Raw genomic sequence first — 25,727 nt, 5'->3', positions numbered from 1 at the left:
GACCTGACAGGAGCCAAATTACAAATAAATACTATATCTTGGATGTTGTGTAACCAAAAACACAACAACTAAAGAAAACCACAAACTTGCCAGCAATAAAATTTCAACACAGATGAACATAAAACTAAAGGCAGGTCATGATCTCATAAAAACCATAATCTATGTCAAATGATGTTTCTGAAACACACGGTTAACTACACTACAGCTAGCGAACAGTAAATCCGAGACCTGAGGTGAGTGAGTAAAGACTTTGTCAGCAAAGTCAATAGGCCTGAAAAACTAAAGCTAATATTTCAGCCTCGTTCAGGAAATGAAATGTTTTGCAACAGCAGGAGGAGCGAGCCAGAACAAGGGGAACGTGTGAGAAAAATGAGGTAACGCAGCCTGGGACAGGATAGGTCTAATTTCAGATATGATATGTGTAAAGACAGCTGAGTATAAAATGAGCTGTATAAATCAATGTGTACAAATCAATGTGTAAATGAATCAACCATGAGAAGTGCTTCGATCAGTCACACACACACACACACACACACACACACACACACACACACACACCATTTGTTAGGGCTGTGGAGTGCATCTGACAACCTGGTTAAGAATGTGTGTTTATATATGTATTAGAGCGTGTGTGTGTGTACCACCACATAGATCTGAGCTTTAAAATTACATTTCTTTTTTGGGCTGCGATCAAATAGCCCTATCAGCCATTCTCTGTGTTTACATCTGTCCTTGCTCAGATTTATACATGTGCTTCCTGCTCCCACCCTTGCACTCCCAGGCGTCCAAACTTCATCCAGCCTCCACCCCCTCCCTGACTCAGCCATCATCAGCTCCATCCAAGGATGATGACAGTTGGGAACTTTGCAATAATTCATCCCTGAGAGGAGGAAACTAGGGAGTGCATCGTCTACCAGTTTCTACCGAGGAATTTTTCTTCACAAGAGACTTTTCAGGATAAGCCGTTTTGGTTGATAGCATAGTTGGCACAGGCCTCCGCATCTTGGTGCCATATTCCGAACCCTTGGGTGACTTTATGAGAGCAGGACTGGGTTGAGAGGAGTAAAATTTGGCAAAGTGCATTGCCTTTGTATGTCTATCAGCAGCAGATGTGAAGTTGGATAAGAAAGGGACACAGGACTGATGTTCAATGTAGTACAGATGTACTCATGTCATTGAATCAGTATGTGGCCCTGAGGGACAGGGGGCAGACCACAAACAAATTGTGAAAAAACTATCCCTCGAATCAACTTGCTGAATCAAGTAAGAGACAGCATTCACAAAGCTGGTAAAAACTGTTGGATGACTTCCTCATCTTCACTTGATCCTTAACTTCACTTGGTCTGATCCTTTCAGAATTCCAGTTCCAGATAAAAGTGTAAATATCATAGACATTAAGCGACACGGTACAACTAAGGTTGGTTTCTTAGCAAACTCACTAAAATAAATTGTATGCCTCCTTGCTAGTAAAACATTTGCAGAGCCAAAGTTTGGAGGAATTTTAAATCTTCATTGTTTACATCCATGTTTGCTTTCAAGCAGTCTTCCTTCTTCATCGCTGCAGTACTTGAAATATTATTATACTATATTAATATACATTATATTATGTAACTGTCGATCAATGGAGTTAACTGACCCATCAGTGGACTTTATATGATTTGTATTTTGCATTTAAGAAGGTAAGAAACTCCACAGGGAACCTCAGGAGCTCCCATCGTACTGGATGTTAACGTTACAGGGGGTTTAAAGTCACAAAATCTAACAAAATCCATTATCTTTACAGCTTATCCTTTGAGGGTCGGATGCCTGTAGCCAATCCCAGCAGATATTTGGCAAGAGGCGGAGAACACCCCGGACAGGTTGCCAGTGTATCACAGGATTGACATATAGAGACAAACAGCCATTCACACTCACATTCCCACCTACAGGTAATTTAGAGTCTCTAATGGGAGGAAGCCGGAGTAACTGGAGACATGGGGGGGAACATAAACTCCACACAGACAGACCTTGAACGTTGTTCAGGTTTGAACCCAGAACCTTCAGAACCACTGAATCACCACGCCAGACTAAAATCAAAATCAAAAAACGATCAAACCACTCCTGCATTTCATCAGGAATTCCAGGATAAACTATGACTTCTAAATCAGATTCTGACCTGGTTATGGAACAGTGGAGCAATGCTTCACTTATGCAAGATCGTGGAAGTTCGCCCATTCAAAGTTAGAGATGTGTGTGAAAATATGGCAAAAATTGCGTTTACTGCTGACAAACTGAAGATGCACCCTTTGTAAATATGGATGAACAGTGGGTGAATTCTTTCTTATCCCAAATTCATATTGTCTGTATCACTAGCGGCAACAACCGTCTTCAGAGTTAAGACTCAGGTACTGTAGCTGATGTTCTATGCTACAAGTTAAAGCTGTATTATGATATGAGGGAGATGTTGATCACTTTTAACAATGTCCGTTAAATAGGAACATTCAAAATTTGATATAAACCCGGAGTAACCCACATAATTAATCTTTCAGGTCCTGTGAGGCTCATTGTGCACAAGTCTAAAAAAGGAAGGAATCTGAGCTGTTCATTGAGAAAGAAGCTGCTGACACAGTGTTTACTTTTGATTTGGATGTGCTCAGTTTCCCTAATGATTTTCAATGCCAGTTCAAAATCTTATCCATCTGCAAACACAAACAAACACACAAACCTTTTGACCCGCCCACCGTCTAAACTCGTGAGCAAATTAACCCTTATTCCTCCTGACCAGTGCTTATACCCACAGTGTGCAAACAGACAGGCACAACCTTACACAGGCACAACTTCAGGTCCACATGTACACCCTACAGGCCCCCAGAGACCTGCCGCTGAAATGAAGACAGCAAGTCTGCACATATAAACACTGCACTCCCTCGGTCCGTGTGCAACATTGAAATGGTTTCCACTTGCCACGTAAACCTCCTCTCCTCTCCAGCTGCTTTTCACATGCACTACACCCCCGAGTGCTCCCTTTCTTTTCCTCTCCTACTCCATTTCTAACTGTCTTCTGCTCATCTCACTCTCTTTTTGAGTTCGGATTATCAAAAATGCTTGGAAGTTGATCTGAAGCCCACGAACCTCAACATCCAGAGAATTTAGTCACTATAGTGTCTCGTCAATAGATGATTCCTTTAGGTTTGACAGCATCAATTCAGCTTACCTGACAGTGATTGATGTTGACAAGGTCAGAATCAGCAGACTTCATATATTAAAGTGAAGACAGTATGTTGTTCTTTGAACCTTATATTGACAATAGCTTTGCTATGATGCAGAGTCAATGATGTAGAATGCTTCTATCTCACACTGCAGGCCTCGGTAAGTGGGAGTGGGAGGATAAAAGAAAAATGGGGCAGAATCTTACTAGAAACATATGAGAGATGAAATTTCCAAGAAAATAACACACTTCCCCTTTAAAACACATATTTTCACTGGCTTTCATCATCTAAAATAAGTCCCAAAAAAAAGACAAATCACAGATGAAGTGCACTACAGACAGTCAAGAGTTAGAATGAGACAAAGGAGAAACTATCACCATGAAGACAAACAGCAACAGAGAGCAATCATCTGTGCGTACGTAGAAGATGTCCCTCTGATTTCTTCTGCCTGCCAGGTAACAGTTCCTACTCGAACCTCTAATCACTCGCAGTTTTGTGGTGGAGGGCCACATTCTCCTGTTTAGAGCAGGGGCTCAGTAAACTCGTATGTGAGACCTGCACCATGTAATTATGGAAACCATGAGCTGCAGCTACAGCACAAATTCACCACAGACTCATTGCACTTTATCTGCTGTCCTGCTTTAGAGGAGAGAGATCAATCTTTCTGCTGCTGACCACTAACGTCCAGCATGAGTTTGAAATCACGTATGGAGGGAATGTACAGCATGTGACTCTAAATAGTAAATTATCACAAGCACCAGTTGTTAAGTGTGTTATTAATGTTTTCACTGGTAGACTTGAAGGATTTATTATAAGTATAAATATGACATAGCTGATAATATATTTTATATCAAACTAAACCATTGAAACTATGCAAACAGCAGACACTATATGACGAACTTTCCAGGCAGCCAATATGAATATAACTGAAGGCCAATCTAATATCTTGCACAGACTGAATGTAGGTTACTCGCTACACACACACACACACACACACAGCTGAAATAAGACAATTTTTCCATTTCACTATGTAGCTGGAATTCCCTGTTACGTAAAGCCTCGATACCATGGAACACATAATGAAATTAGGTTGGGGTCTTATTTCATTTTTGGTGACAACTGTGCCGCAGAAAATTAACTCACAGGTCACCGACTAAGACTTTCATTGCCCCGCTATGTCATACACAACTATAGCAGATTGCAAGACGGATGGCCACAGCGACATTGCCTCTGATTGCAGGACTAATGTGTAATTTAGTAAAGGGTATTCTGAGACCGCATACATTAAGTGCACACAATACACAACACTTGGACAGCTGTTCACTAAACCCCTCTCGTACTCTTCCTGCTGCCTCCTACGCCTGTATCCCCTCAGCACAGCTGAGTCACTCAGTCTTTTTTGACTTCAATGCTCTCCCTCACACACACACAAAACATAAATCCAACAGCCAACCTTGGAAGTGTAAATAGAGAAGCTATAGAGGCAAAAGCAGGTGCTGTCTCCCACCCAACACTGTATTTTTCACCATTTCATCAGAATGCAGAAGCGCATTTTTATTTGAAAAAAAACTAGAGCATCCATCAAGCTGGAGCTTCACAGTCGAAACTACATTTCCTCGAGTTCGCAGCAACACACCTGCCAAGTCTGAAGTCGACCGGACGCAGTTGTCGACAAAATCAAAGACAAATTGACAAACAGACAGAGATTCTTCGATTTTTGGATGGATGTGTTCTTACAGAAATGTACCACCCATTTAGCATCACGCCCCTTTAACATTGGCAGGCTCAGAATGGACAGTTTTAAAAGAAGAGTAAAGATCAACGCAGCAGAAAAGCATAACTAATAACTGTCTACATTATGGATAAATCTAGCAGTTGTTTTCTCATTTAATCAATTAATTGCTTAGTCCCAGGTGACTTATTCAAATTGCTTTTTTTTCCTACTTTTTCAACTCACTTCTTCAAAACTCCACCCCCCACAACTTTTTAAATTATCAAAGTTTTCAGAGAGAAACATCTCAAACTCATAATTCAAGTAGTAGATTGAGTACAACAAAGACACAATACAGATGGATGGAGTGGAGAATAATGGACACAGACTCTACTGGCTAAAATAGAAAGATTTCAGATTTTTACCTGATTTACGTTTCCCAGAACTTCCACAGTCTCTGCAAAAGAAGCAACACCAGAGAAGCATGGTCAGTTTGAGTGGACGAGAGGTCAGAGCATTTGTGTGACTTGATCAATCTGTGGTTACAGCTGAATCTGTCTGGGGTTCTCCAAATGCTGCTGGCACACAAGTACCAGCCAAACCCTCGCTGAGAATGCATGCAGAACTTGACCCACTACCAGAGGGAGGGAAACAGGGTGGGATACATACTGCACGGGTGTGTGGAGGACCACAGTAACTGTGTCAAGGACAGAAAAAGCAAATCATCAGATGTTTTAGCAAATATACAGCCATGATAGATGTGGTGGACATGAGGGTCGTGATGCAGCTGCCTCTGGTCAACAGAATGGCATTTATGTACTTAACAACAGTATCAAATCCCGTTCACAACCCCATTCATGATTAGATGTCAAAGCGTCTTTCAATGCCCAGACTGTAACAAAACACCAAATGGACGAGCGTCAGTGTCAATGAACCCGCTCTGTGACCATGTACTGTCCATGTCTGTGTGCTCTGTGCTGCTGCTGAAAACACACTTTTATGTGTAAGAAGAGGAAATATAGGTTTAATCATTACAAATACACACAATTTAAAGAAAGCACTTGAAAGGAACAGATAATAAGCACTGTTGCTGGATCTTTTCAGGCAGAGCAAATACACTGCAATTATTTCACTTTGACAGAAATTAGTAACAAATTAGGAAACATAACAAATGACAAATGTAGGATTATTCAATTTAAATCCATAATTCGTTTAAGTGTTGTCAGATCAATTTTAGTTCTTGTGCTTCATTTTGCTGTGATGCAGGTACATAAAGGATGATACCTCACATGATTACTTTATCCAGTTGACAAGGGATTTGTTACCTCTGGCAGATCTGCACAAATGGGGACAGTGTTTTTTTTTGTTTTTTTACCATTTTTTGTTGGTTTCTCTGAGAATAATTCATGGATGTTGATGAACAAGTTCTGAGTGTGTGAAATTTGGTGCAGCTTGATTGAATTTAAGGGGACTGTTGGGCTTTGGCAGAGTTGAACGCTCTGCTGAATGCCATTTTAGCTTGTTTATTTGCCAGGGGGATTACGCAAAAAATACTGAACTGATTTCCACAAAACTTGGTGGGAGGATGGGACATGGACCAAGAAAGAACTTATTAGATGTTGGTGAAGATATGGATAAAGGGGCTGATCCAGGAATTGTTATACACCGATTTCCCAGATTCAAGGAATAATGCATGAATCTTAATGGGATATAAGTCTCTGTATTTGTACATAAAGTTTTTAACTTGGTGCACATTTTAAGAAGCTCTTGCTTAAAACTTGTGATACAGCATACTAAGGATAAACTAAGGATTGATGCAGATGGGATCAGACACCTGGCTCTCTGGAGAGGTCGGCCTGCATGACTGAAGCACTGGCCAGTTATGGATATGAGTAGATGTTTGGATAAACCTCATCTAACATTTGCCAGGCGTCCCGTTCATCGGCTCGCTGTGCTTCATTGATTCCAGCTAAACAAGAAAAGTTTAATTTTGTATATTTCGCAATTTCAGTTTCTGGAGTTAATTATTTGACTCTATGCTACAAAGAAGCCATCTCTGGTTTTGCTTTCAGAGGACAATAACAAATGAAACAAATAAAGTCAGAGTATGGTACTTTAGTTTCTGGTGAGCTCAATGAACAGATTACTCTTAAGCAACAGTTTTTGCTTAATAAAAACATTTTGCCCATAACTGTATCCCTCTGTTACTTAAGATAAAGTCATTTTTGGCTCAAGGCTTCTATGTTTCCAGATGCATGAACAGATCAGTTATGAGACATTTCCAATCAAACGCATAATAGCTTACAGCTCAGTTCAGCTTCATTAAAAACATAAATTACATACATCCTTAACTTTGAAATAAAACAACAAATCCAAATGTGAAAACTATTAAACAATGTTTATATTGGATCTTCAGAGTTCATACTGTGGGAAAATCATTACAAGCCTGCTGCAAAATGAATTCTATAATTTTTCTATATATGATGGGCTGAAATCACAAAAATGTTAAACATTTATGCCGAGCCAACATAAACAGGGTTTCGAGTTTAATAAAAGAGAAGCAAATGATGCACATCACTTCAGACAACTTTAAACTCACAATAGAGGGGATGTTGTGGATATTAAATTCAAAACAACACACACATCATTGCACAAGTGGATATAGTTGAGGATAAGGATTGAAAAGTGAGCAAGGTGAGTGGTGGAAGCATTTTTCCCCCAGGTAATGTAAAATCTAGTGGGGCAGAGATGAAACTGAGGGAAGCTCTCTGCAGAGTTGGGGAGAAATGATGGGGATAAAGTAGATGCTTGACCTTCCCTGATCGCTTATGACCCATAGCACAGAGCTGGAATAAAAATCCTCCCAGGAGAAGACTGAGCACACAACTCTGGCTGTGTGCACGTTTTGATTGAAGAGAAGAGGGGAAAGTATGAGGAGCGGAAACACGTACAAACACAGCTAAACGTTTAATAATTAGCATCTTTGTTATCAGGGGTAAATTGGAACAGGACAAAGTCAGATAAGTTATGAGATTTATAATCAATACAGATCTGGTATTATGATGTAGCTATGCCTACACATGTGTGCACACTGTATGGGCTGAACACATCTTAAAAAGTCCATCTTAACCTCTTGTTGAGAATAACCATCTGTTAACACATAACTGCAGCTTACTCTTTGTAGGTGGGCCTAATAGAAGAGGAATTTGTGAGGTATTAGCTCTTTCCTCACATTTCTTTTTCAGTCAGGCCATATAGGATGGGAGTGTCTGTCCTGCTCCACGTATACATTACACAGACGCTCCAGCCTGACCTCAGATTAACTTCAGCAGGAGTAACCTCCAGCTCAGGGGTCAATGGGTCGACGTCACTGGGCAGGAAATCATTATGATAGAGCAGTGGGTTGGTTTGCACGCAGAGAAGATGCAGTGGGAGGGTTTGTGTGGATACTCTTCAGAAAAGTAATGATTCAGATCTTTCTCATGAAAATTGGTACAAATACGTTTTAAAGTTAACACATGTTTGCACAGTGATGTGAGGGGAAACCAATTCTGGTGTGATGCAGATTCCCACGTCACATCAGCAAATTTCAAGTTTAACTGTTGGGATTAGTGGCTTGAAGCAGTGCAATGTTGACTGCATGACTAAGATGTTGCTGACGTTTGTATCATAACTGTTTTCTCGTAAACATATTTCAGGTCCTCATCTATCACAATACTGTGTAATGTGCTAACTATTTTCTGACGACAGCTTTTTAGTAGGAAATTCTTCTCTTTATTCTTTGGAAGCATTTTTTGTGAATAAAACTTGCCCAGAAACAGATAAGAACTATGAAGCTTCCTTAAATGGTCAGTTAGGCAAATAAATAAACCACACTAACATGTACCCCCCCTGAACAGGTGGTATTCATCAAGCAATTCACAATACATTTGTGCAAAAGGTTTTGCATAAGAATAAAAAAATGTTCTAGGTGCAAGATGCTAAATGGCCTTGAATTGAATGCATGTTTGCACAGGAAGTGCAGTTGCTACAACGATGCCTTCAGGTAGATTTTCCTCTGTGATTATTGATTTTTACGTATGCTAAGTCAGTATACAGTATACTTCCTGCTAGGACTCTCAAGTGTAATTTAGAGCTTATGTCTGTTATATTATAGCATGTGAATCAACACTCCAGCCAACCTTCAGAGAAATGAGACATTGAAGTACAAATGCATCTAAAGGATGAGAAGAATGAGTAGAGGCCCATCAACATGTCAACAAAATACAGCAGGATAAATAAAAAATGAGCTGGTTTGGTTCAACCTGGGACTCAGCAGCAGTAAAATATTGTTTAGAATGCAGATGATGGATGCAGAGGACGAATTTCCCCACGGGGATTAATAAAGAGCGTATTTATTATCGCTCTAAAGAGTACAAACCAAAGTCACATCGTAGTTGGGGCAGTAAAAGACACATTTCAGCGGACAAGCAAATTTAGTGGCATCTCACCGTGAAGTTTCGGATGCAACACACTGAATACTCCTTCTCTAACCCTCCCTTTTCAAGCGTGTGGAGATCCTGTCATTACCTATAATGCATTTGTCTCTATAGTCAATAGTTTCTCTGTTGAAACCTTGAAAAGAAGAAATATTTAGTTCAATTCATTGTTCCACAGTTAAAAAGATTTAAAACAACTCATTGCAGCATGGTAATGAAATTGAATATTTGTACAATTTCAGTTCATGACAAAATGATCAGGTAGTGACAATACTCAATTTTGCTATAGATGAGTTTGACAATTGAAAGATCACAAGAAAATACAGGAAAATAGCACATCATCTATCTTTATTAATCTACTTATCAATGTTTATTTAAAGATCAAGGCATAAAAGACATGACTTGCATTCTGGTCCTGACAAGGTCAGTGTTTACACACACCTCCTTCATTGATGTAACATGAAGCTGTAAGTCCAGAGCTAACGCATGACTCCCTCTTGTGATGGAGGAAAATCACATGCATTTTATCGTCATGCAGTGACATCTCTGGACCATTAGATGGCAGTAACAGATGAGGGCTTGGCAAACATATTGCTGATTTTAACACTGACTGACTACTGGAAGAAAGACCAGTAAAATAAATAAGAATTATCCCTCATCTGAGAGAAAATGTCATCACTATTATCACTGTTATAGAGATATGTTGGATGAATGGATAAAAGTTAATAGTTTTTACAGCCTGTATTAAAAAAATAAATACAAAAATATCATCACAGCATAAAATCAAAGTCTTATTCCTATAGCTCTTTTTGAATTACCCTTCCTAATTGCACCCAACGTTTGATTCCATTTTAAACACGTAACATTTAAATGATGCATGTTTCTTTACCATGCCTCACACAGTGTCATCTCATAGCGAAACAGGATTACCTTCTCTGTCTTCTTGCGAGCTTGTGACACACAATAACACCATAAAAGTCATTTTTGAAATGGTCCAGATCACCCAGTAGTGAGCTGAGCACTTGGGTGGCACGGCTCTTAGACCTCAACGTCTCAATTTGAGCTGTGCTGGACTGTCTGCGAGGCCTGGAGGAGGATCACACTTTGAAGTGGGATTAGCATGTGTGGGTTTTGGGGGGTAGAGGTGGTGGTCGTGGTGGTTGTGGAGAGACCACTCAAGAGGTTACTCCACCACATTTGTCTCCCCGCGTTGGAAAGTGCACAAAACAACATGTGGCGGGTTCAAATTTATATCTTAGCTCGAAAAATATGAGACATATTTCAGTTGAACGTGAAGCAAAAGGAAAGAACAGCATTTAAACAAAGAGTCATTTAGCGGCCGCTCTGTAATTACTCCCACACTGACTTTGAACTGAGTATGACAGATGACTAGCCTGAGAGCATCTGCTCCGAGACTTGAACTCAGCCGCACTCATGACACGATCATGACACCACTGATCCTCATGCATTTGTTCTGGGATCAGGTGTCACCTCCTTGAAAACATTAATAAAACCCAGTCCCTCTCTCAGCCAGGATCAATCAATCATCTCTGGGACGCAGCAAAGCCTGCGGATCAAGATGGGTCAACCCGGGTCAAGAGGGGTCTGTACCGACTGCTGAATCACACAAAATCACACAGTCTGCTGCTGAAAGTACTACCCACCAGAGGGCAATGTTTGATATCTAACAGCTCATATAGATGTTATTGTGATAATTTTCTCAGCATCTGATTCAATAAAGATAACAGCTACTCACTCTGTGGGAGGGTTGAGGTCCTCTGATTTGGTCTCAAGGAACGTCAGGACCTCTTCACTTTGAGAAATGTTGGAGGGAAGCTTCATCAGAGCCTGTGGGAGAGGAGAAGAGGTGTCTTGCATATGTTGTTTGGTTTTAATGGCAATGAGTGTTCAGTTTATAGCACTTGTAACTATGCTGTCGTTGTACAGTCAGTAAACATGAGCAGCCCAGGCGGAGATGTGGAGGGCGTGGAGGGGAAGGAAGAGGGCTCTGAGCTGAGAGAGGGGGTTAAAACAAAGGAAAACACGCAGAGGTGATGAATCAGGACAACCTGCAGATATTTAAGAAATGAGAAACTTCAGCCCACTTAAATACACTGTTATAGGAACAATATTGAAAAGAAATCTACTTTTGTTGTTTTTAAGCTTCTTGCCTTCACAGCAAATCTTGTTCAGTTCCTCTAAATGAAAACTGCTGCCACACTTGGCAACACACCTGCCCCACATTCCCGTCCCTGGCCTCGTAAGAGGGTCAGCGAGCCGCCTGCCCTCACTGCTAACACGTTAACTCAGTTGATCCATTCTTCTGGATTCTGTCTCACTCTTCTGTGCCCCCGTTTCCCTCGTTTCCTTTATAGGCTGCCTATTTACATTGGTGACAGGAAATGACCAGCACAGATAGAGCTGTTGCTTTCCTGTTGAGGCTGGTGGAGGAGATAAATGCTGAGGCTTGCCTTGAAAATACAGCAGCCAATGTTCAGGGAGCAGAGCATAAGGTGTTCGAGCATGCACACAAAAGAAGATGATGAGACAGAGTCTTACTTTGCAGTAATTATCCAGGTGCTTCAGTCTTTTGACGGCAACATCTCTGATGTGACTTCGGCGAAACAAGACTTTACCTGAAGGAAAAAACAGGGCACTGTCACACATAGTACACCTCCAAAAAATATTGAATAGTAACATATAGATATTAACAAATGATGAATTCATGTGAAGTCCATCTGTAGAAAGAACTTTCCCTTCTTTTGAAATAAAATACTAAAATAAAAGAAGAATAAAATGTATAAATGCTTTAACTATTAATTTCTTAATGATACAAGATTTATTGGAAAAACTTCCTTTGACTTCCTTCAATTAATGAGAGCATGATTCCTCACTCTCCATTTCTGACTTTTAATATCTGTCTAAATGCACGAAAGCCACACTTCCAGTAAAATGGTTCAGATACTAAAGCAGCACAGCTTATCTAACAAAGGCTCTGTTCACTGCCCTCCTCTGCTCTGGCCCACAGAGACTTTACCAGAATAGGCTTCTGCTTCCCTCCTACATACATGGCAAAGCAGTGGGTAAAACAATGTATAACAATCATCTGTTGTCTTCTTATGAATAAATAAAACATTTGCATCACCTGGCAAGAAAGGAATAATCCTCTTTTTGGGGTCCTTCTGTCCTCCCTCAATCGGGAATTTGTCGAGGATTCGCATCTGCATGAGTAAAGAAGAAAGTAAGAGAGGCAAGCATCGTGCAGCAAAAGTAAAAAACATCCCTTTTTTTCTATAAATGCCTTTATAAGTGGGCCTGCATCTGGATTATGGGCGATTAAGACAATCATTGTCTTCTCACTGCTTCTCTCATGCCACAAGTTTATCAATCAAAAGTTGAAAGTGGTGGAATCTTAGATGATAATAGAAACAAAAAAAAGGTTGCAAACTCTCCAGAACAGTTGACCTCCTTGTTACTGTACATGAGTTCAACACAGGGTGTAATTACATCTTGCCTGAAAAGCTTCTGTGTCGTGACACTGCCAACGGTTTCGCTTTGATCGCTGAGGAGAGGGGGTGAGGTTACATCACCCGCACTTATCTTTAAAAAAAAAGTTCCACTTAAGGATCTTAAGAGTCCATCAGAGGAGATAATGAACACTTTGATGTTAACACTTGATACATGTCCATTAACAGGATTGATCCATTCAGAGATACAGAACAGATAATGCTCTGTCAAGTCTTTAAGGATGACAGCAGTATTTCTTTTGTGTGCAACAGTGTGTAACTGTTTCCGCATGTGTCAACTTATGGATGTGTGCATGTGTCCTGTCTACAAGAAACGTCCTGTGTTGTATATGATGTACGAGCAAGCTTTATTCAGACACACACACACACACACACACACACACACACACAGACACACACACACACACACACACACACACACACACACACACACACACACACACACACACACACACACACACACACACACACACACACACACACAGGGCATCCTACAGTAACAGCACGCTCATAATCCAGATGCAGTCCTGCCTCGTTCCAGATGTGCTCCGCTAAACAGGGAAGAGTGCAAGTTAAAGTGCACTCGACTGGGAGGAGGAGGCTGGGAAACTAGTCTTGGTCTCGCCTGAGCCAAAAAGAACCAGGTGGACAAACAGAACGGAGCTTGGAGGGTAAAGTTGGACCCACACTGTCTGGGCCTTTAGGAGTTGTTTGTAGAAACGCTCCAGTAAGAGGTGGTTGGGTTTCTCTTCTTGTGGTTCTTTCTTTTCTGCACTCATTTTGCTGCCTTTGCGAAACCTCTAAGTTTGCCTCAGGGCACGACGTTCCCCCTCCTCCAAAAGGACAGACAGCAAACGAGAAAACATTTCTTTTTAAGGCAACAGCCTTCTTTGTTGTGTTTTAGGGTTACAGTAAAAGGGCTGAGTGTTAAGAAAAGCCCTGGTTAACCACACCTGCACATTAACATGTCATGGTAAGATCGGATCTCTCTGGCGGCAATGATAAAATTTAACAATGCACACTGTGATTTCCAAACATCTCAGTTGTTTTAAACATCATGTTTGCAACTTCAGTGTTTGTCTGACATACTAATTTGCACACTTATCATATTATCAGCCTCCCAGTTGGACGAGGCTACTCCCTGAAAGACGGGAGTGTTCACTCATCACCTTCAGAAACCGCCACGGCTGAAGATGGTGACATCACCACCGGGGACCTGCCTGGATACACTCACGGCTCCACGGGACAGGTGTGGAGGCCGTTACTATAGCAACAGCTCAAAACTTGGGGCCAAACATCTCTCATATATCATGCACCTTAAAATTCAGAGGCACCAGGGACCAGAGATGCTGTGTTTTCTCTGTGCTGCTCTCGTTAATTCCGCACAGGATACTTCAGCGAGCGTACTGAGCTGCAGCATCAGCCAACTGTTCCCACTGGGAAAATGAACATGTCGGCGTGGCAACAGGTGCTATGATGTCATTACATTTCCATGCCTCTTTCCACACACTCTTCATAATCAGTGTAGTGAATAAATGTCAGAGAAAGAGAGAACAGTCAACCCTCAGTCACCAAACAAATCTTTATTTTAGCATTGTGACATTGTGGTCATGATTTATAGTGACGGGCGAAACCCAAACAGCTTCTGAAAAACTGTAATGACAATAATCTAGAACATTTAAACTTGATTGCACTCGCAGGAGTGTGGAGGGAGGAACAGACAATGAGACACCGCACTGTGCAACACACAAAGAAACTGCTTGCAGAAGAATCTCAGGCTGGGGGAGTTTTGGAGGAATGTTTGAGTGGGAAAACAATCTGACTCCATCTCTGGGTTGTGTTTTCACATCGACTTGACAGTTGTTTACCACAGAGAGATTATGGTGAAACAGCTCATTTGTTTTGATTAACAAGTAGAGAATCACATTTTATCATAAGTTTTTTTTTTTTTTTTTTTAAAGGTGCATTGTCATCATTTTCAGAAAACATGTTGAGTCACATTTAGTCTTCATCTCTGCAGCCCACTGGCTAATTTGACTCTTAATAAATTGCAAAGTGATGTCACCTGAGTCAGTGTCAGTTAGGAATGAAAACTATGAGAACTGAGACTTTGAGTTGTGAATTTAGAAAGAAACAAGATTAGCAGACTTCTGTAGCCGGCTCCTCATCTCATGCCTTGGGCCTGCATTAGCCACTGCTAGCACAACCCACTTGAATAAATGTCAAAGGTTGAGTTGCATCATATATTATGTAGGCTAGGCATCATGTTTTAACAAGTCAGGCCAGATTTAGCATGTAAAAAAATGTGCAGTATGGATAAAAAGATCAGAAGTTACAATAACAAAAGAAAAACATGTTAAAAGACAGAAGATAACTGAATATGACATAGATTAAGTAAAATAACGATAGGCATCAACAGATTCATAAGACAAACTCCAGGTGACTTAAAAGCAGAATTAAAAAGGCTGCACTTTTAACTATATTCAAAATTATTGATGAGACCTGATGCAGAATCTGAGACTGTTCCAGAGCTCAGGGGAGAAGAATGCTTTGTATTAAACAGATGACATTTCTGGCTCTGCATCAGTTCAGATAAGACAACTATTAGTCAATTCATCAATGAGATTTTCAAAAGAAACTATTTAGAAAATCAATTTGTCATTTTTATACCAAACATAGGTTAATTGCAGGTTTTTTTATTTGACAATTTACCACTTTTCATGTTATATATGATTTTTTACCGTGTTCTGATGTTTGATTGAGAAAATAATGATCACATTAATAAAAAATTGTTTACTACTGTGTTCATACATGTTTTGATAAAATATAAAATATTGCTGCAGGGGTGTGCATTCTCATCCAGTTGTTTGTCTTCCTTAATGCGCCTGCAGAGCAGCCATTGATCAACAACAGCTTTTTTGAGAAACATAACCTAGTTAAAGTTCCATGTTATATTAGGAATGTAGGTCAGACAAATTATAATGTGGACAGGGTAGAACTGAACTTACTCCAATTCTCCGATCCAAACATAATGACAGCTACAGGATTTTTAGAGAAGTTTGTGTCCAGAAGAAAACCAGGCCAGATTGCACACTCCACAATCTCCCTGAGGAATGCTCTGGCCCATGTGCTCTGTCCGCTGTGGTAAAAGGGTTCGGGGGGGAGGGGGGGCTGACTTCCCTCTGTCTGACGGTAAACTCTGTATGAAACAGTGACCAATTCTGCTCACGTCAAACATGTGCGGGTCAGAAACATTTCCCTTCGATGCCAGAAACAGCGTTTGGTGGATTTCAGGCTCAGCAGTCTTCAGCATGAAAACAATTGTCTGTGAACCAAGGAATCAATGCACTTAACTCTGCACTTGCATTACAAAGAGAATACCTTCACTTCATGTCAGCAGGAAAGACTAAGAGAGAAGGAAACAGATAAAGAGGAGAAGGAATCTAGATAATTTATGATAATGGCTTCCCAGTGGAGCTGTTAAGAGTTATGTTTAGTGCACAGGAGAGGTTTAAAACATTACTGATGAGTGCCATCCTGGTCGTCCATTTGGCAAAGAGTATGGCTACTTCACCTTAAAAAGACAAGACAGACAAAGCTGCCAGTTTTTGACGAGGAGTTTTATGTGACCTGTTGTACGGCGCCGTCTACACTCGACATAACTCGAGCGATTGGCCGCTGCTTAGAAGGCGTTTCTTGTTTTGTGACCTTACTTAACTTTCCATTCTGAATTAATTTTTATCAGATGAGATCACGGTCACATTTGTCAGGCCAAGGGTGTAAAATGCTTCTTTTTTTTTTCTTTCCTCCGCCAGTGCCGAGTGAACATAAAACATGCAATTGTGCTGCTAAGACACTGAGTTATGCTGAATGTGGAAAAAGATTGTAGGTGTCAGTTGGCAGACACAAGCAAAATCTCAGTTTGTGCACAGAAGTTAGAAAAGTGAGAGTACAGGTCGGCCGTTATACCACTGCTCCACATTATTGAAAGCATAAGGAGATGTATAGAAACAGCCGTCTTATCTGTATCTATTATCTATTATCATTCTTTAAATTCAAGGGCCCAAAAGTGCTCATTATCCCAACCCCCCAACCCTTTCCTGTCCACAACTTCCTCCTTATTTCCATGAGTGCATTCTGGGATTGATGCTTACGTTACCGAAACAACATCCTAATTCTACGTATATTGATTTTCACAAAAATATTTTGAAGCACTTGATCACATGTGGTCTCATCTAGTACTGAGACGATGCGTTTGTGTATTTTTGAACCATCTCTCATCTATATGGCTCCGTTCACCTATATGTTCATATAAGGAGAAATAACAGACACCATCCACACCCATTCTGTATAGACAGCTGTGGGATGTTGTTCTTGGTGGATTAGCATGTCCAGACAAACACACCTCAGCAGTGGGGATCTGTGGACAAGACTAATGTTTACAGAGACAGGAGAGGAGCTCTGTTTCCATCAAATAGACCAGGGCAGACTTTTCCTGGTTATTAGCAAGAGACCAGAGAACAAAGGGTTTCCTCTACTGCGTTCAACAGGGCCAGCCCACCACAGCCGCAGCACTGTAAAGTGCAGCCTGCCTGGGAGCGGAATCAGAGAAGAGCTGCAGACAGTATGAAGGGAATGCTTGATAAGGTATGCACTGAGTTTAAACCCCCCACACTGATGTTCAGAGTGTTTTGTTGACTAGATTAGTTATCTTACTAACAAATAACCTGTGTTATGGACAATCCAGCTCTGTGAGATTAAATTTTAATCTTGAGTCACTGACATAAATGCAAAAAATGTCACTGAAGGCTACAGAATCCCTCTTAAAACCCTGAGGCATATCCATGCTGCATTCTGCATGCTCACTGAGGTCATGTTTTTTCCTGCATCCTTGACTGGATTTCCCCCCGTTTCCCCATTTCCAAGCAGCTCCTAGAGGCTTAAATGAGACCTTTCACTAAGCCGCCTTCCAGCAGACGGACAAAAGGTCAAACTGACCTTTCAGATTAACAGTTTAATATGAAGATACATGTTAAGCCCAATCTCAACACACTATTTAAAGATCTACTGCCGTCGAGAAACTTCTTATAAATAAAAGCGATAAAGCGTGGGCTTGTGTTGCTTGTGCACTGTACCTGTAGTTCAAAGAATTTGCTGTATCTCCTGTAGATGACATGGGAAGTGGTGTCGGAGTAAGTGACATTGATGAGGTACACCTAGAGAGAGAAGCACAAACAAGAGAGGTCCATTAGGAAAAATGTCACTTTGTGAAAAGATAACACAGCCCCGTTTTAGCTCGATGAAACTAATGAAACAAAGTGCATTCCCTCCTGACTTAACTTCAGGTCACCGAGGGTCAAATAAACTCATTAGGACCATGAGTCTCCGTCACACATTGGAAAACAATCAGAGGTCATTAGGAAGTTCAATAGATTTCAAGTATATTGTCATTTATTCCAATTATTCATAGTGGATTGCATTTGTTTTGAGTGCTGCTGATAAAATGTGGGTGGTTAAAATATATAATTTAATTCTGCAGGTTTAATAACAGCAAGCTTTGGTGCTGTCATTTGACATGATGCATTTCACACTTTTGCATTTTTCTTTTACAACGTCTACCGGAGTCTGTGGAAACAAATGACGCTCCCATTCCAGCACTTCTATCTATCACCATGAATAATGACAGGGAAGAAGTGTTTATCCATACAGGAGCTGAGATGGGAATATCTTTACCTTGGCAGACATCAGTCATTTATAGAACAAAATGCTGCTGCCAGATGTTTTCCCAAAATAAATCCTTTATTCGCCACAGCAATAAAGGGCCCACAACAATCGTGCACGCCCCGAGGTTCAGAAACAGATGGCTGCACCTTATGCATTTCCATTTCAGTGCATGGCACAAGGGTGTTTACAAAAAGCCATATTTACACATATGGTGGCAATCTGCAAGGACATCAGTTACTTGTTTGAAATTCAGTCCTCATTCAACGCACAGTTCATTACGGAGAGAGTGTGCAACAAGCCAGAACCAGTCCTACGGCAGCTTGCTAATTAGGTGCAGGCAACACAACCAAATTCTGTGGACTCAGGCTAATACATGGCTTAAAGTGAGGGGGTGAGGGGGTGTGAGGTCAAGATACATCCCAGATGAACCATGAGCCACACTTATATGTTTAAATGTGAGAGAGAACCAACTTGAAATGAACCTAATATTTCAGTAACACTTATGGCAACAGCATACATTTATTGTGATGGTTGGAACCAACTGGAAACTCATGAACTAACTGCTATAAAAGCTAAATAATTACACTCTTTACGACGGCTTTAAAAAAAAAAGTAAACACCACAGATGATTGAACATATATGACAGTGTGTGGGGCCCATCTGCAAGAAATTATCATTTGTGATCATATACAGCTGACAGGCACATTTTTACTCTAAATTTTAAACTTTGTATTTGACACCGAGTGCACAAACCATCACTTCTGAAACTATCCCCTCTGACAATGTATGTAAACAGGGACTAGTTGCCATGCACTCTTTGACTCTGGTGCCAGGAGTCCCTGGGAGGAAGTCACACTTTGACATTGGGTACAAAAGACAAAGGGCTGCTTCTTTCCTCTCTGAAACCGGATAAGCATTTTCAGTTGCTTAGCTCATAGATAATGAGATTTTATTTTTTTCCTTCTTGTCCTTCTTCTTCTTCCCTTGAGGGGACTTCCCAGTCAACCGTCACCTCCGGCTTCCGTCCCGAGGGAAAGTCTGTGCCCTGCGTTTACTGGCCTCTGGGAGCTTCCCCTCTAGCAGCAGATGGATGATGCAATTGATCCCAACTCTCAGGTTAATTAATCCAATTGTACCTGATGGACGGATTGATTTTTGCAGTTCCGCTGAGACATGTCTCGTGGCTCTGATTAGTCAGGTCTCTAAGATAAGACCAGACTGTGCAGTCACAGATCTTCAGCCATGCTAGCAGCTGTACTCTGTGAGGCTGTACTCACTGGCACAGTGATGCTTTGTGCTAATGGCTAACAACAGAATGACAACATGCTCACAATGGCAACACTCACATGCAGATCGCTTGTCAAAAACTATTGCTGAAGCTACGTTCCCAATCTTTCAGTCAGAGTGGGTGAGATCATGAAGGAAATAGTGTGAATGTCAGCAACACACAATCCAAGAAAAAAAGGATCTGGCAATCTTGTTTGAATTCAGTGAACATCTCACATACTTGCTGTCAGTTACACAATGGACACTGGCTGATTTTACTACTACAGTAAACCAATATAAGTTATAATAATGAATATAATAAACATTATGACAGAGGTAATTAGTACTTTTTTGTTTTAGTTCTGTTTTATTCTTGGCAAGTTTGAGAATTTCTGACCAGGGCCTCATGTGGCCAGGGAAATGATGATTGTTGTCTGTCATCAGCAAGCAAGACAAGGGAAGTGAGACATTGTTATATGTTATAATACTGCAAAATGGTCAATTTATTAAAAATCATTAAAAATCTTACCATTTTTTGTTTAACAATTTTTTTAATTACATTTTTGAGCTTGAAATTGCTGAGTGAGCACCCAGATCATTAAAAAACAAATCATTAAAAAACAACGATGTGTTGATGAGAGAATAGTTTTGTTTTTTCCAGAGATTCAAGAGGGAAATCTTTAACTGCCTTGCTGTTAGGAGTTTTTTTTGTGGTTTATCTCTGTTAGGAGTTTTTTGACCACAAAACCATGCGCCTCCGAAAAGATGTGAGAAAGTCAAACAATGCCACTCGCATGCACGTCGACAGCATCTGCCGGCTGCCAACATCTCATGCAAGACTTTTTCTACTTCAGTCACTGTTGTCATTTCCCCATGCTACTGGACCTCCCTGACGAAATGTGGCTAGGCGGATGAATCCACAGACATCTTCCATCTGCTTGTCATTTATAGTTCCCCCTGTGAAATACGACCACAGAGAGATGTCGTAAAAAATGTCAAACTTAAATGAGGCTTGACACTGATGCATGGATTTCCAGTATCTTCATCTTTGGTTGCTGGTTTAGAGAAAGAGAGTCAAAAGTCCAAACTCCTCAAGCTGGAGCAACAAGATGATGACATTAGCCAACAGGAGAACGTCATCATCTTCAAAGAATTATTTTTCAACCCCACCTTGAAATAGATAGTCTCCCTCCAATGGATAATAAACTGTCCCTCTTTACTGGCCACCTGATCACATACGCAACACCCAACTGATGGTCTGGGAGGAAGAATTATATAGAGTTCGTTCCTTCCTCCTGTCTGTCTACACAGCTTTGTGTATATATAACGTATCCCAGCCTATTAGTATTGTTCCCATTGATGATGTTTACATGTGTCTGGTCTGGTCAAAGCAAAACTCGTGCCTGGTTCTCATATGGGTGTAAAGACACCAGGATACATTCCCTGCAGCAAATTAGATAAGTATGACCCATGCTATTTTAAAAGAACTGCTACACAGATTCCTTCCAGCTAATATCTCTGTTATGTGGTAAAAGAGAACCGAACTGTAACTTACAGGCGATAAAAAGCTTTTTGCTGACATGGTAGTGTCTGAACGGGATTGATGATCACAGTGTAAGAAAGATACTTTTTCTGTAGTGCTGACACGTGGATTGTGGGTGGGTATATGTTGTGTTCAGCTTTTTACATAACTGTTTTCAGCTTGGTGTTGTGCCCGGGGCTAAATACTGATCTGCAGAACTTTCTGACCACAGACTGAAGCACATAGTCTCAACAAAATTTAAAGTCAAACAGAAATTATATTTTTCCTGGTGCAGAATACACATCTCCTGGGTTGTCCTGCACCAGCGTTTTTACTTACACCTGCAATTATCACTTTGGTCCGTTTAGATGAGGGTATGCCACATACTCTTTAATACCACTGAATTGTAAGCTACAGCCTGAGTTTGTTTACTTCTTCTCTCTTTCCCCTGAAAAGGCTCCAGCTGCTGAGACATTTAAGATATTTCCCCAGAGACATTTCCTTCCTTTTCTTAATTAAAAAAATACTGTTTCTAAAAAATAAAAATACTTGTGATTGCAAGGGCAGTGAATAAATATGAATTTAGGGGCAACTGTGCCAGTTATCTGTGGAGCCTATGCTTAGTGCTAACACGAGAACAACGACAATGCTGTGCTAAGATGGTGAGCATGGTAAACACATCAAACCTGCAAAACATGAGCATGTTAGCATTGTTATCATATTAGCATTTAGCAACAAACAAAAAACAGCCTCTTTAAGCAGAAGCTCAACATAGCACAAGTAGAGCTGTAGACTCCACTTAACATGCTAACTTACTGATGTTTAGCAGGTGTAATATCTACCTGTGTGTTTACCATATTCGGCACCTTAGCTTAGCATTAGAGCATGCTAACATGTGCTGTAGTAGCCTATTACGGGAAATCTAACACAAATTTAACTTTTGACCTTTGGATGTCTGGTGACGTACAATATAATCAATGTAATCACATTCCACATGAACTTGTGGTACTGCTATAGTAATGCAAAACTCACTTTCATGCTCTGCTGAAGAATAATGTATAAATTCATGTTTCGATTAATTGACTGTGATCATGGTCCTTAGCTGAGACAACGCTACTCATCTTGTTTTAGGAAACAAATGTCTTGTATGTAAAGCATGAATTTCTTGTATGAAAATTGCTACACAAATGTATTACTATAATTATTAACTATAATATGAAGCTCAATCTTGTATCCCTGGAGTCAATGGGGGTTCATCCTCTGGGTAGCAAGACTTTCAAAGCAAATACATGCAACAGCTTTCTTTTCAAAGCTGTTAGCATGGCAGCAGTTTTTCAGGATAGGTTTTAAATAAACAATGTGGAGCCTACATTTGTAAGTAAGTTGGTAAATAAGGAAGGAAGGAAGTTAGTTAATAAGTAAGTTGGTAGAAAGAAAGAAAGTAAAAAGTAAGTACTTAAGAAAAAATGTGTAAAGAAGTGAGTAAAGAAAGAATGAAAAGTTGCACAGCCACGATATGAGAGAGACAGAATAAAAAAGGAGAACTTACATAGTGTTTGGAGGGATTCCTTCTCTTCTGCACATCCACAACATTAACGTCAAGGACCGTGCGGAGCTGCATCTTGACCAAACACGATTTGCGCCGAGAAATATTACAACAAACGAAGAAGTTCACCCATGAAAACGATACGAGGAGTCAGAAACCATGAGGGAGCTTCCCCGTGAGGACATCCAGCAGAGAGAGGCGAGGCTGCTGGAAGCGGAGTGTCCTCCAAAGTGTTGGTGTCAGGCGGGGTGGGTGCTTCTGAGCTCCCGATGAAACATGACCAGGCAGTAACCCAGAGTCCCACCTCCCCTCCCTCTGGGCTGGACCCTCAGTCCCGGTGAAGTACGGAAACACAGCCAGGGCATGTGGGCGCGTACACGGGGCGGTCCCGCCTCAGCTGGCCGGACTCCACAGCCCAGGAGCCCCTGGAGAAGTGGAGTCACACCGGGATCTGGTTCTTAGTCTCTCTCGTGTGGGAACTGAACCAAACTCGTAGAATAAGAGCTCAGACAGTTGAGAATACATTTTGCACAAACTACACGTTGACTGCACGGTTTGTTTCTGCATAACAAGTGGATGGAAATGAGAGTGATGTTGCGTTCAAGTGTTCCTCCTGCCTCCCACCATAGGTTGCACCAAACTAAATGGATTTTAGAAGGTAGGATGTATTTGTGTAACAACACTTTGCTATTTTCATGCAAACTGTTTGAATGTGTTGGTTATTAAATTGTAAGAAAATGTAGAAAATATTTTGCCTTTGTAGTTAAAAGTTCAAGGGAACTTTAGAATGTCCCACAGCACTTAAACTCGCATAGAGCTGATTTCAAACATGCGGTAAATGACTTTGCCCCCTCCTAGTGGACGAGCAGGGAATAACATGTTGATCTTCCCACACGGGGGCGCTGACAGCACAATTCTTTTAACAATATGGATAAATGGAGCATTTTCTGATTTGTGATGTGCTCTACAGCAGAGAGGAGCAATGTAACTTCAGTGTCGTATTAAAGTACAATTGTGAAGTATATCCATATATAAGTACTTCCTGCTACGTTATACATCTATTCTACTACATTGTACTATATTTGACAGCTATAGTTTCTAGTTTTTTTATTTACGGTTTTATGTATTGTTTTATAATCGTCTCATTGTTACAATCTATATGATACCTGAAGGAAGTCTGTTTTGTTTCACCTTTCAGTGGGTATTAATATGATGACTAACAGAGCTACTTTTTGCTGTGAAGTATGAAAATAAAAAACAAAGTACATCATGAAGTTATGCCTTATCTGTTAAATCAGTGGGCTGGAATAACTCACAACAGTTAGGTCCAAGTGAAAGTATTTAGATCCTTTATTTACATTATGTTAGTACTAATGTCACATCATTAAAAAAAAGTACTCCATTACAAGTAGAAGTCATGCATTGAAAATGTTACTTAAGTAGAAATACCTTTTCATAATACGAGAAAGTTGTATTTTTACAGAGATACATGTAAATACACTTAGTGCATTACTAGACTGTTACAACTGAACAAAGTATCATATTTTACAAACTCTTCATGCTTTTTATGCAAACTCTTTATTTGTGAAGTACTAAGTGACCAAGGAAGTTCAAATACTACTAGTATTTAGGTAGTATAAAGGGCATGAAAACTAATACTTTTGTTACCAATAATAAATAAAGTACAAGTGCCTGATATTGGTACTTACAGAAGCCGACTAGACTCACAGTCAAAAACCTCAGAGCAGAAGTTTTTGACCTGGGAACTACATCAAGAACAAATCTAATATATAAAGTGTAATCGCACATGTGTCTGGCCCAGGAGCCCCTGAAGACAGTATTGAAAATGTTTTTTAAGAAGATGTTTTTATTTATCAGGGTATTAATTTAAAATAAGGGGAAGTTGTTGTTGGAGAGAATCTTCAACCATAAGACTGTGATTATGTTCTATTATGAAGTCAATGATTCCACCACTGATGACTGCTGGATTACTGTGAACCAGCTGAACAAGCTTGCACCACCTGACTTCTTCTGACACAGTGTGGGTCTATATGGGGTTAAAATGTGAAACTTGTATAAATGTTTCCTCCTCATGACGAAAAGTAGCATGCGTACTAGAGTCAAGGGGCTGAGCCACCGAGCAGAGCAGAGCCCATCATGAGGCAGAGAGAGATCCAGGAAACAGACACCCTTAACCAACCCAGTCAAGCTCACCACTGACAGAGCAGCTCAATGAGGAAATACAAACATTTAGTGAAGTAAAAGCATCCCATGTCTGTTTCTTAAAATAGCATTTGAATCATATAATAATAACAGTCATAACAATGAGAAGAAGAAGAAGAATAGTGATAACAATAATAATAAAATATTATTACACAAATACAAAAGCCATAACACTAATGCAAAAGCCACTCAATGGAAACCCAACCACAAGGGAAGTGAGACCCAGACAAGTCAGTCACTACTTAGAATGAGATGCTTGTGTATTTGATGTCTTAAAGTATAGCACCAAAAGGTTTTCACGAACAACGGCTCACTTGACCCAAACATACATGCGTGTCTTGACTCTGCTTATTTGATTGTCAACATCCTTCACTCACGTCCGTTGTGGTTGGGTTTCTGTTGTGTGGCTTTTGCATTCTTGTAGCGGTTCTTGTATTTGTGGTGTGGCCTTTATGGTTGTGTTGTGGCTAGGGCTGGGCGATATGGCTTCACATCAATTTTACAATTATTATCGCACTGCTGGGCCGATCGGTTTCACCCGT

General features: G+C 40.5%; 1 protein-coding gene across 4 annotated transcripts in view; it reads right to left on the bottom strand.

The window, feature by feature from the left end:
* Positions 1-23,506, bottom strand: part of sh3pxd2ab (SH3 and PX domains 2Ab) — a 47,957-nt gene extending 24,451 nt beyond the window's left edge. Inside the window, exons 1-8 of one of the 4 annotated variants that reach the window (XM_069538680.1) lie at positions 22,966-23,506; positions 18,040-18,120; positions 12,523-12,598; positions 11,937-12,013; positions 11,134-11,225; positions 9,003-9,016; positions 7,713-7,791; positions 5,325-5,356 (exon numbers count right to left, since the gene is read on the bottom strand). In XM_069538680.1, the coding sequence (XP_069394781.1) occupies positions 5,325-5,356; positions 7,713-7,791; positions 9,003-9,016; positions 11,134-11,225; positions 11,937-12,013; positions 12,523-12,598; positions 18,040-18,120; positions 22,966-23,037 (523 nt within the window). In that variant the 5' untranslated portion in view covers positions 23,038-23,506. Of the gene's footprint in view, positions 1-5,324; positions 5,357-7,712; positions 7,792-9,002; positions 9,017-11,133; positions 11,226-11,936; positions 12,014-12,522; positions 12,599-18,039; positions 18,121-22,965 lie in introns of those variants that run through there. The other 3 variants (XM_020096244.2, XM_020096255.2, XM_069538679.1) reach the window with 3 other exon arrangements.
* Between the last annotated feature and the right edge of the window lie 2,221 nt (positions 23,507-25,727).

This window comes from Paralichthys olivaceus, chromosome 14 (assembly GCF_024713975.1).
Source record: "Paralichthys olivaceus isolate ysfri-2021 chromosome 14, ASM2471397v2, whole genome shotgun sequence".
Taxonomy (NCBI): Eukaryota; Metazoa; Chordata; class Actinopteri; order Pleuronectiformes; family Paralichthyidae; genus Paralichthys; species Paralichthys olivaceus.
The sequence above is the reverse complement of the archived record's forward strand: the minus strand, read 5'-3'. Positions and strand labels throughout refer to the sequence as shown.